General features: G+C 39.7%; 1 protein-coding gene across 1 annotated transcript; it reads right to left on the bottom strand.

Annotated features, from left to right (window-relative positions):
- Positions 1 to 9,045: 9,045 nt before the first annotated feature.
- LOC133614186 (uncharacterized) lies at positions 9,046 to 11,289 on the bottom strand. The gene is made up of 5 exons (XM_061972021.2): positions 11,019 to 11,289; positions 10,781 to 10,901; positions 10,560 to 10,699; positions 10,377 to 10,454; positions 9,046 to 9,326 (listed from the first exon to the last, which is right to left on the bottom strand). The coding sequence occupies exons 1-5, from the start codon at positions 11,283 to 11,285 to the stop codon at positions 9,222 to 9,224; spliced, it is 711 nt and encodes a 236-aa protein (XP_061828005.1). The 5' UTR covers positions 11,286 to 11,289; the 3' UTR covers positions 9,046 to 9,221.
- Positions 11,290 to 12,816: the final 1,527 nt, after the last annotated feature.

Genomic DNA, 12,816 nt, shown 5'->3' with positions numbered 1-12,816 from the left:
TACGCAGCTAAGCCCGTGACCTTTGATCCCTCAGGCTGTACTGCATCAACAAGCGACATCAGTGTGTAAAGGATATCACCACATGGGCTCAGGAACACTTCAGAAACCCACTCTCAGTAACTACAGTTGGTCGCTACATCTGTAAGTGCAAGTTAAAACTCTCCTATGCAAGGCGAAAACCGTTTATCAACAACACCCAGAAACGTCGTCGGCTTCGCTGGGCCTGAGCTCATTTAAGATGGACTGATACAAAGTGGAAAAGTGTTCTGTGGTCTGACGAGTCCACATTTCAAATTGTTTTTGGAAACTGTGGACGTCGTGTCCTCCGGTCTAAGGAGGAAAAGAACCATCCGGATTGTTATAGGCGCAAAGTTGAAAAGCCAGCATCTGTGATGGTATGGGGGTGTATTAGTGCCCAAGACATGGGTAACTTACACATCTGTGAAGGCGCCATTAATGCTGAAAGGTACATACAGGTTTTGGAGCAACATATGTTGCCATCCAAGCAACGTTACCATGGACGCCCCTGCTTATTTCAGCAAGACAATGCCAAGCCACGTGTTACATCAACGTGGCTTCAGAGTAAAAGAGTGAGGGTACTAGACTGGCCTGCCTGTAGTCCAGACCTGTCTCCCATTGGAAATGTGTGGCACATTATGAAACCTAAAATACCACAACGGAGACCCCCTTACTGTTGAACAACTTAAGCTGTACATCAAGCAAGAATGGGAAAAAATTCCACCTGAGAAGCTTAAAAAATGTGTCTCCTCAGTTCCCAAACGTTTACTGAGTGTTGTTAAAAGGAAAGGCCATGTAACACAGTTGTGAACATGCCCTTTCCCAACTACTTTGGCATGTTTCGCAGCCATGAAGTTAATTATTATTTGCAAAAAAAAAAAAAAAAGTTTATGAGTTTGAACACCAAATATCTTGTCTTTGTAGTGCATTCAACTGAATATGGGTTGAAAAGGATTTGCAAATCATTGTATTCCGTTTATATTTACATATAACACAATTTCCCAACTCATATGGAAACGGGGTTTGTACATTGAATTGGGATTTTGTCTAATAATAGAGGTTTACAAACACACACATATACATGATTAGTGTCTCTCAATGTTCCAGAATGTCTTTCAACTTGACAGAGCCAAGCCCAAAAAACTTCTTGAAAGTGATAATGATTTATTCCAGCTAGTAGTGTCTCCTTGGCACCGTAAAAGGATTTGTTTGGCCGCACTCATCGATCTTCCAATACTCCCAACACTGGGAAGGTCTAAAGAACTCGGTGAAGTTTAAGAAGGAGAATTTATGATTTATACGAGTTGCACAATTCTTTTTGGGGGCCATTTCTGAACAACTGCAGATTCCAAGACAAGAAGTTATTTGTCCTCACTTTGCCGAAAGGGTTTCTTTGATGTCATCCAAACTGTAATAATACATTTGATACGACTTTAATTGGTTCCGTGACGCAGCTCATACTTTGAAAATGTCGTACTGCAAAACAGTGTCGTCCTTTGATGTTAACTCAAATCAATTTAATCGGCGCTTGCCCCTTCAAAGCAGCCCAACTTGAACATGTGACATGCCTTCTAAAAAGAAAAACGGACTTTTAGGAAATAAAAAAAGAATACAAGAGTACAAACAACTTGAGTAATTTTATGAAGTAATGTAATATAATGTGCAGTATTTACCTTGGAGAGCGGACTTCTAGACTATCTCCTTCGCCGTCAAACACACCATCAGCAGCTTTTGCATATTTTCATGGATAAATGTCCCGATGTTATTTCAACGTCCTCGGCTGTCGTTATCGCTTCAGTATGGTGCAGGCTAGTAGTGCGACGCAGCTACACGCTCTATCATGTTTTTGATGATTTCTTTCTTTAATTCATGCATCTCAGCACTCTTTCTTCACAACCATGCTTGGAAAAACAAATGTATGTCCGTCTGTAGCACGAAGCTAATGGTAGCGAGTAAGAGCGGATGTTTTAGTCGGACATTTCGGGATTCACTGTGACATTCGCTACAAGGCACGTAACCCGAACTTCTGTTCGCAAACTAACAATTAGCCGAGAAACAGCTCTTGCCCCCAAAAACTCATAAACTGGGGCACTAAAAAAACGTTTCTTCTTTACCCAGATTCTCACCAATTTCTTCATAAATTCTTCCTTGCTAAAAATGTTGGCCAAAATGTTTTTGTATTTTTAGTGTAATACTGCCGATTGTATCTGTCCTTGTATTTGTTGTGTTACTGTGTCAAAATGATTACTGTGAAAAGTGAATTCTAACCTAACAATGACAACAAAACACACAAAAAAGATAACAATCTATTTTTTTTAATAATTCGTTGAAATAGCAAATGGCAAAAAAAAGATTATCAAATAGTAAAAGTAAAACAAAAAATTATTAATGTTTTGTTTTTGTAATTATAAATATATCAATTAAATCAAATATGAAGAAGACGGAGAAAAAGTGTTTAAACTTAATTTTTGTAAATCTCTGTAATCTGCCAACTAGTCGCATGTAGAATTGTACTTATACTTCATTATTTATCTTGAACTTAAATTTCATTAACTGATATTTTAAAACAAATTTAAAAAAAAAACATTCTTCATTTTTTTATGATCTACTTTTTTTTAGTTTTTGTTTGCCTTTAAAAAAAAAGTGTTTTACTCAACATACCAAAGGCTCATATAAGATAGTATAACATAGCAAATGTTGATACTAGGGCTGGGCGATATATGGCTGAAAACTATCACGATATATATGTTCTTTATCGGTCGATAATGATAATTATTGAAGTTTTTATGACCTATGAAAAATAATGAGCAAGAGAAAAACATATTTTATTTTAAATGTAATCCCTCAGCTATCAAGGCGAGAAGGAAATGTCAACACAAGCATGGAAAACACTCAAACAATGTCAACAAAATAGTCAAATCACATTGAACACTTAACAATAAACTCTTAAAAATAAGGAATATGTAAGAAATGCTTCATGAAGTGTACGAAAATAGTGCAAAGTGTGAAAATGTAAACATAGAGAAACCTGAGAACTATTTTCTGCAGGTTTAGTGGCAGGAAGTTACAGCTGTGCTCTAAAAGGTGAGTGCGGCTAAGGTGATGAGGTATTAGCGGTCTTGCCTTGCATCATTTACAGACTACATTGATCTGACTACAGTACCTTTAGAAAAATCCAAAATCCGGTCCAGGAGACTTTTCCTCTTTTGTCCACAATTTCTTCAACAAGATGACGCAACCAAACCTAATAGTTGATGCTGTTACCTGATTGGCTGTTAGTGTGTCACTCCCACTGATCGATACTTGCCAACCTTGAGACCTCCGATTTTGGGGGGTGGGGGGACGTGGTCGGGGGTGGGGGGGGGCGTGGTTAAGAGGGGAGGAGTAAGAGAAATACTTGAATTTCAGTGTTCATTTATTTACACATATACACACACATAACACTCATCTACTCATTGTTGAGTTAAGGGTTGAATTGTCCATCCTTGTTCTATTCTCTGTCACTATTTTTCTAACCATGCTGAACACCCTCTCTGATGATGCATTCTGCTTCGTCTCCTTGTTGTGTGCGCAGTTGTGCACTGCACTCTCTAAAAGTCGTAGATGTTATTGTCACATATGCATGTACAGTAGATGGCAGTATTGTCCTGTTTAAGAGTGTCACAACATTGCTGTTTACGGCAGACAAACTGCTTTACGGTACACGAAAACGTGACTGCTGTTGTTGTGTGTTGTTGCAGCGCTGGGAGGACGTTAATGAAACTGCCTAACAATAAACCCACATAAGAAACCAAGAACTCGCCCTCGATCATTCTCCAGTTATAACGTGATTGGGCAGGCACGCTGTTTATATTGTGGGAAAGCGGACGTGAAAACAAGCTGTCGACACGTCACTCAGGTCCGCATGAATTTCGGGAGATTTTCGGGAGAAAATTTGTCCCGGGAGGTTTTCGGGAGAAGCGCTGAATTTCGGGAGTCTCCCGGAAAATCCGGGAGGGTTGGCAAGTATGCACTGATCAGTGATCACTTCCTGCATTGCTCGGTTACCAGAGAGCTAGTGCCTTTGTTCATGCAACCAACCTTGCTTCCATACTTATGCTTTCTTCCCACACATAAAAATGTATATATATTGAACGTTTTAACCAACGCATAGCCCAGCCCTAGTTTGTAGTTTACTAGTGCCCTTTTTAGCTGGTATTACTGACACACAATGGCAGATAATTAGTAAAACGTGCCACAGAGATGTCTCACGAGCCCACAATCTGTTTCTACTGTTCTGTTCTGAAGTCGTCTTGATCTTCTTCTGACACTCGACATTCAGTCTTGGGTAAAAGAAAATGGAGCACGTGATGATGATGTTGACTTCTATGGAATTCTCCTGAGTGACTGTGTTCCTCATTTTAGTGTTATTCCACACACACACACACACACACACACACACACACACACACACCTTTTTTTCCACTTCCTGTAGGGTGAAATTGACTTTGACCCCCCCGTTCACATTGTTCCCTGCAAATAAGAGCCACCCTTGCACCAACCACACACACTTCCTCTCACATGAGGTGTTCGCAGGCACACCCTGATGTGTGCATCTGTGTCAGCGGCCACCAAGAACAAACACTCGCTGAAGAACCATCTTTGGTCTTCGGGCTCCCTTGAATGCGTCAGAATGTCATCCTTGCCTCTCAATTTCCAGGAAAGTCTGGCATGTTTGAGACAAAACAGGACTAGACAAGATAGCGCAGCCCATAGCTGATAGCTGACCTTCACATGCAGGATCCCAGCCAGAGTTCATGAGATAACAAGTCTTTGAGGGGTGGTACTGGTCCAACCACAACTGACGTCTAAAAAGTATGACATCTGGACAATCATTAGGCTGAGTGATATCACAGCCGTTTTTAGAATTCCTCTCGTTCTTCGAGGCCGTCTATTGTTCTGCGTTAGTTCAACAATGAACTGATGATTACTCAATAGGAAGAGTGAGCAGTAAGTGGATCTTACCGTACAATAGTGCCTCTTAGTGGTCATTCTACAGCGGGGGGTTTTCCACTGAGGGCCGCAGGCTTGATGATAGCTGGAAGAAACTTCCTGGCTCAAAACTGCAATAACAAACACACAGGGATTTCTTTGTGTTTAGGTCAAACTTGTCCATCAAAGGTTGTTGCGTTCTGGAACAACTCATCCCCTCATGTTGATTTCAGAAACATTTGGACTGAAGGTAACAGATTTCCCAAATAGAGTTAAAGAAGTACACATTAAAATCCTTCACAAATTGTATCCTGTAACTCATATTAATCCAAATTCATTCAGGTAGTTTTACCGGAATGCTACTTTTGTGATGTTAAAAGAGAGTCAATTACCCGTTTGTTAGAATGTCCCATCCCCCAATTATTTGGGTCTGAACTTTCTTTTAATTACAATACATGTTTTGATTTCAAAGGCGAAATGGTTCTGTTTTTACTTGGTAAATTTCATCCAGACCTGAAGAATGCGGTCAAACTGTTCCTAGCAGGGACAAGACATTAAAACAACGTTGGGAACTTGTTGAATTAGGTCCTGATGTTGAGCAACTCAAACCTAACGTTGAAACAACATGCTCTTTGACGACGATTTATCAATGTTGGTTTCTGTCGTTAAATTGACCATTGAATTTTGGTCATTTTATGACCAATATTCTACAACACAAATACAACATTGAAACACCATGTTTTTTGAGGATGTTTAATCAATGTTGGTTTCTGTCGTCTATTCCATCATTGAATTTTGGTCATTTCATAACCAATATTCTAAAACACAAATACAACATTGAAACAACATGCTTTTTGACGACGTTTAATCGATGTTGGTTTCTGTCCTTTATTTTTCCATTGAATTTTGTTCATTTTTCCAACCGATATTCTACAACACAAATACAACGTTGAAACAACATAATTTTTGACAACGTTTATTCATTGTTGGTTTCTGTCATTTATTTTACTATTGAATTTTGGTCATTTCATGACCAATATTCTACAACACAAATACAACATTGAAACAACATGCTTTTTGACGACGTTTAATCGATGTTGGTTTCTGTCCTTTATTTTTCCATTGAATTTTGTTCATTTTTCCAACCGATATTCTACAACACAAATACAACGTTGAAACAACATGCTTTTTGACGACGTTTAATCAATGTTTGGTTCTGATGTTTATTTTACCATTGAATTTTAGTAATTTCCCAACCAATATTCTACAACTTAAACATAATGTTGAAATAACATGCTCTTTGACAACGTTTAATCAATGTTTGTTTCTGTCGTTTATTTTACCATTGAATGTTTGTCATTTCATAACCAATATTCTACAACTCAAACATAACGTTGAAATAACATGCTCTTTGACGACGTTGAATCAATGTTGGTTTCTGACGTTTATTTGACAATTGAATTTTGGTAATTTCATAACCAATATTCTACAACTCAAACATAACGTTGAAACAACATGCTCTTGACGACGTTGAATCAATGTTGGTTTCTGACGTTTATTTGACCATTGAATTTTGGTCATTTTATGACCAATATTCTACAACAAAAATACAACATTGAAACAACATGCTTTTTGACGACGTTTAATCAATGTTGGTCTCTGACGTTTATTTTACCATTTAATTTTGGTCATTTTTCCAACCAATATTCTACAACACAAATACAACGTTGAAACAACATGCTTTTTGACAACGTTTATTCAATGTTGGTTTCTGTCGTTTATTTTAACTTTCAATTTTGGTCATTTCCCAACCAATATTCTACAACTCAAACATAGCGTTGAAATAACATGCTTTTCGACAATGTTTAACCAATGATTGTTTCTGTCATTTATTTTACCATTGAATGTCTGTCATTTCATAACCAGTATTCTACAACTCAAGCATAACGTTGAAACAACATGCTTTTTGACAACGTTGAATCAATGTTGGTTTCTGCCGTTTATTTGACCATTGAATTTTGGTAATTTTTATGACCAATATTTTACAACAAAAATACAACGTTGAAACAACATGCTTTTTGACGATGTTTAATCAATGTTGATTTCTGACGTTTATTTTACCATTGAATTTTGGTCATTTCATAACCAATATTCTACAACTCAAACATAACGTTGAGACAACATGCTCTTTGACGACGTTGAATCAATGTTGGTTTCTGACGTTTATTTTACCATTGAATTTTGGTCATTTTATGACCAATATTCTACAACAAAAATACAACGTTGAAACAACATGCTTTTTGACGACGTTTAATCAATGTTGGTCTCTGACGTTTATTTTACCATTTAATTTTGGTCATTTTTCCAACCAATATTCTACAACACAAATACAACTTTGAAACAACATGCTTTTTGACAACGTTTATTCAGTGTTGGTTTCTGTTGTTTATTTTAACTTTCCATTTTGGTCATTTCCCAACCAATATTCTACAACTCAAACATAGCGTTGAAATAACATGCTTTTTGACAACGTTTAACCAATGTTGATTTCTGACGTTTATTTTACATTACAATATTGGTCATTTCATAACCAATATTCTACAACTCAAACATAACGTTGAGACAACATGCTCTTTGACGACGTTGAATCAATGTTGGTTTCTAACGTTTATGTGACCATTGAATTTTGGTCATTTTATGACCAATATTCTACAACAAAAATACAACGTTGAAACAACATGCTTTTTGACAACATTTAATCAATGTTGGTCTCTGACGTTTATTTTATCATTTAATTTTGGTCATTTTTCCAACCAATATTCTACAACACAAACACAACGTTGAAACAACATGCTTTTTGACTACGTTTATTCAATGTTAGTTTCTGTCGTTTATTTTAACATTCAATTTTAATCATTTCCCAACCAATATTCTACAACTCAAACATAACGTTGAAATAACACGCTCTTTGACAACGTTTAATCAATGATTGTTTCTGTCGTTTATTTTACCATTGAATGTTTGTCATTTCATAACCAGTATTCTACAACTCAAGCATAACGTTGAAACAACATGCTTTTTGACAACGTTGAATCAATGTTGGTTTCTGCCGTTTATTTGACCATTAAATTTTGGTAATTTTTATGACCAATATTCTACAACAAAAATACAACGTTGAAACAACATGCTTTTTGACGACGTTTAATCAATGTTGATTTCTGACGTTTATTTTTGTCATATCGTGGTGAGGGAAGTCCTGTTTTGGGGTTGTCTGGCAAACTTCCTGTTTTATTTTGAAAATTCTAATCCTCCTCTCGTTTCAGGCCACTTGCCCTTCCTCCTGTGTCACTGGTCTGATGTCTCTCCTGATTGCCTGATTGTGTCCACCTGTGTCACCCTCCCTCATGTGTATATAGTTCTCGTCTTCCCCTGTCTTGTTGCCAGAGTATATCGTCTCGCTACGTACCTCCAGCCTTGTCCACAGCCTTGTCCACAGCCTTGTCCACAGCCTTGTCCACAGCCTTGATAAGTATTGTCTCGCTTTATTTATTGATTTCTTTGTTTCCTCTGAGAGAGTGATTTTCTTTTGCTAAAGTTTTTTCGGCCTAGTAGTGATGGGTTAATGAGGCCTCATGAAGCGTTTCGACACATTGCAAAACTATATTGATACTGTGTCGATACTGTCACTAAATACTGACATCTGCTGGACATTAAAAATCCCTACAGGCAACTTATGGACCGACTCAACTGACACTGATTTTATAGAATAGGATAGAATAGAAAGTACTTTATTGATCCCTGGGGGGAATTCAGCACCACATGACCTAGCATATACAATAATATAAATCAAGTCATTGTATTTAATTTAGGATTATTTCATATCTTCATTTAAATAAAAATATATTTGTATCTTTTTTAGATACAGTCAATAAATAATGTGAACATGTATCATAACATGGAAATCTAAGAGAACGTGTTGTGAATGATGATGCTTGTGGACTGGGATTTTGTTGTTTTTTTTTACATATTTTTATCAAAAAAAAACAGTTTTTCCAATGTATTAAATTTTAGCCTATTTCTCTTCTTGGTTATTATTTCTCCGGCTGTAGAAAATACCCGCTCACAGGGCACAGAGGAGGCGGGAGTGCAGAGGAAATGAAGTGATAGTTGGAAGAGGTTTGGGAAGGTGGTCTTCTGTTGGTCCCAGTATTTCAATGGGTCCTGGGACCTAGCTACATTTCCCTCTGCCAGGTAACGTTGGACCTCTTGTATGGCATCTGCAGTAGAGTTTTTTGTCTGCCTTCCCACTTCCATATCCAGATGTTTCCAAAGGTTATCTTAAAAACAAAAATATGCATTTTATTACATGATTTCAAACAACAACAAACAAATAATGCTGAATAAATGCCTGAAGTGGGTGCAGACAGCTGTTCTGCAGATGGTCCTGGCAGGGGCTCATTTGTGCGTCCGATGACAGACGCACATTCGGAACGTAGCCGAATGATGGCGTCATTCAATTTAAAAGAATTGCGGAACCCGAGTGATTTAAATCTGGGGTCAAGAAGTGTTGCTAGGGTCAACACACTTAATGACTCCATATTGGAAGCAGTGTCTGTGACTCGACGCTTCAAATTTTCATGGAGGTGTTTGGCTGCCTGTGTTTGCAAGGTTGAAGCACTATGCTCTAGTGCAACGTAGAGCATTTTCATCATCGGGATGACCTTTGACCCTGACACTCGCCTCTCCTCAGACAACTCCACTGTGGCTTGATGGAAAGGAGCAAGCACAATAAGTGTTTCTCCTATGATGTCAAACTCATCAGCTGTAAGTGGAGTCAAATCTGTTTTTAGAGAGGCCAGAGATACCCACACTGACTCCTTCTCCTCATGTAGCCTTGACAGCATTTCATATGTGCTGTTCCAGCGTGTTGCCACCTCATTGATGAGTTTCAGGGTTGGCCGTCCCATCTGTTGCTGCACTTGAGCAAGCTTCTCCTTAGCTGTAGTGCTCGATCTGAAGTATGTGACAATGTGCCTTGCTTTGTGTCTGATGGATGCAAGTGTGGGGATCTGGTCACATGATTTTCTAACTAATAAATTAAGACTATGTGCAATGCAAATTGAGTGTCGAATTTGGAGCTGTCTAGTGGATGCAATCATGTTTGGTGCTGCGTCGGTCACAAAACACTTTACTTTATTAGTTATGGCCCAGTCCGCCATCATGCCCCTTTTGACCTGGGCCAAATTGTCAGCAGTGTGACTTTGTGGAAAGTATTGCACACCCAACACAGATGTACACAACTGCAAATGATCATTTATGTAGTGACAGGTAAGAGCCAAGTAAGCCTCCATGTTTACAGATGTCCACATGTCAGCTGTTATACTCACTGCCACAGCTTGCTGTACTTCCAATTTCACTCGTTCCCGTTCCTCCTCATATTTTTTCACCAGTATTTTTTTGATGGTCTGAAAATAACATCAAGTCAAACCAAAAGCAACTCAACGTATTCAATTTAAATATGAAATAAATTGGATGTATCAACTACAACTTTAGATAATTTCCACACAAACCTTTCTGGTAGGCAAAACATATGATGGCTCAAGGACCTGCACCAGTTCCCTGAACCCTTCACTCTCCACAATGCTGAGGGGCTGGCAGTCCGTCACAATGAAGTTCAGCAGAGCCTCATCCAGCATCTGCTTCCTGGTAGCTTGATGGTTAAAATTGAGGTAAAGAAGAAGGGAATTAATTCTCAAAAAAGAAACTGAGTAATTGTAGAATGGCTGTATACCTGAGTTTATCCTGGGTGTCTCTGGAACTTCATGTTCATGCCTGGCCCTATAATGCCTCAGCATTGAGGAGGTGGATTTGTTGACGTACGACAATTCTGTCGTACAAATGCGACATTTAACCTGCAGAAAATATGAATAGTAAACTAAAAATCATTTTGAAGAGATTTCTAATTCTAAAAGATCAAGTGGAAACTTTGAGAGAAGAGGATGAAACGACAAGGAAATGAACACAAATACCTTTGTTTCCGATATATGATCAAAATATTCCCACACGGCGGAACTCTTTCTTTTTCCATGAGTAGGCTGCTCCATGATCTCCGACGACGATAAATTAGAACTGACCAACGACAGAAGTGCGGGGATTCTGTTGGCAGCAGCATCTCGTTGACAGATGCGCTTCCTTATAAACACAGTTTGGCGCGCAGGTGTCAGTGCGACACAGTTCGCGTATCGGTCACGTGACCGGAACAGCTCATGATCGGTCACGTGACCGGAACAGCTCATGATCGGTCACGTGACCAAAACAGCTCGTGTTCGGTCACGTGACTTTCTAAAAGCGATACGCGCACCGACACAGGGTTTCGCTCTATGAACTCGACGCATGCGCCGATGCATCGGTGTTGCCGGACCCATCACTACGGCCTAGTCTTTTTGTATCAATTTTCATAGTGCCTTGTCTTCTTTTTTTCCCTCCTTCTGGAGCGCTTTTAGTTTGCAAGCTTCTCGACTTCTTTTCATGAGTGAAATTATCTTTTTGTAGATTATCATAGATTGTTGGTTTTTTGTTATTAGACTTGTATAGAAATTTTGCTATTGCCCTTTTCCTCCTTATGGAGTGATTTTCTGTTTATTGCCTTATGTCCTATGCTACACATCCTCTAGTTACTCAAGTATATCATAGATAGATTTTGTAGCCACTTTGTTTAATCACTCTGTCCAAGAGATAGCAAAGAAAACTAATTAAATAAAGTCTGAGTCAATTGTCTCTCTTCTGCATCTGAGTCCTCATTTTTGCCAAGACTTAACAGTATACTCTGGCCAGTATGGACTCAGCAGAGGCTAAACAACTGACGGAAATCTTGCACACCCAGGAATCACGGCTCGCCCGACAGGAGGAGTTTCAGACGGCGATGGCAGCAAACATGGGTCACCTTTTCTCCCAGCTACAAGGACTACTTGAGCAGTTTGCTCGACCAATTCCGGCGTCACAGCCCCCCACGCCACCCGCTGCTCCCACTCTGTCTTCACCTCCCCCTGGAGCCGGATGCAAGCTGGCCCCTCCGACGCCATACGCTGGCGCTCCTGGTTTGTGCAAAACGTTTTTGATAGACTGTGCTATTAATTTTGAATTGATGCCCCATGCAATACCCACTGAACATTCCAAGATTGCTTTCATGATTTCACATCTTACGGATAGAGCTAAGGCGTGGGCTTCTGCCGAATGGGGGCGGAACTCGTCACTCTGCCACTCCTTCACAGACTTTCAAGCTGTGCTAACCAAGACTTTTGACCCGGTGACCTCTAACAGAGAAAAGGCACAAGAACTAAGCAGTTTAAAGCAGGGCAGCAGTTCCGTGTGTGACTACGCCATCCGCTTCCGCACGCTGGCAGCAGAAAGCGGTTGGGACGACACGGCTCTTTACGATATTTTTCTGAAAGGGCTCAGTGCTTCCATACAAGACCTCCTCGTTCCCCTGGACCTACCCGACAATCTAGATGCCCTCATCGCGCTCGCCATCAGGACGGACAACCGACGGGCCCAGCTCAAACGACAGCGAGGTGAAGGATCGAAAGCTGCAGAAAGAACCACCCATCCTTTAGCACCTAACTGGTCGACGACTCGACGCTCACCCCCGGAGCTACATCCTCACTTACGCACCAACCAGGATGAGGAGTCCATGCAGCTGGGGAGAGCCCGACTGACGCCAGAGGAGCGACGTAAGCGGCTGATGGAGGGGAGATGTTTTTACTGTGGAGAGGGTGGCAATCTTGTCGTTTCATGTCCAACCAAGAGATCCCAGGCGGTGAGTCACAT

This window comes from Nerophis lumbriciformis, linkage group LG01 (genome assembly GCF_033978685.3).
Source record: "Nerophis lumbriciformis linkage group LG01, RoL_Nlum_v2.1, whole genome shotgun sequence".
NCBI classification, from domain to species: Eukaryota; Metazoa; Chordata; class Actinopteri; order Syngnathiformes; family Syngnathidae; genus Nerophis; species Nerophis lumbriciformis.
Note: the sequence above shows the minus strand (reverse complement) of the source record. Positions and strands in the feature narration are given on the sequence as shown.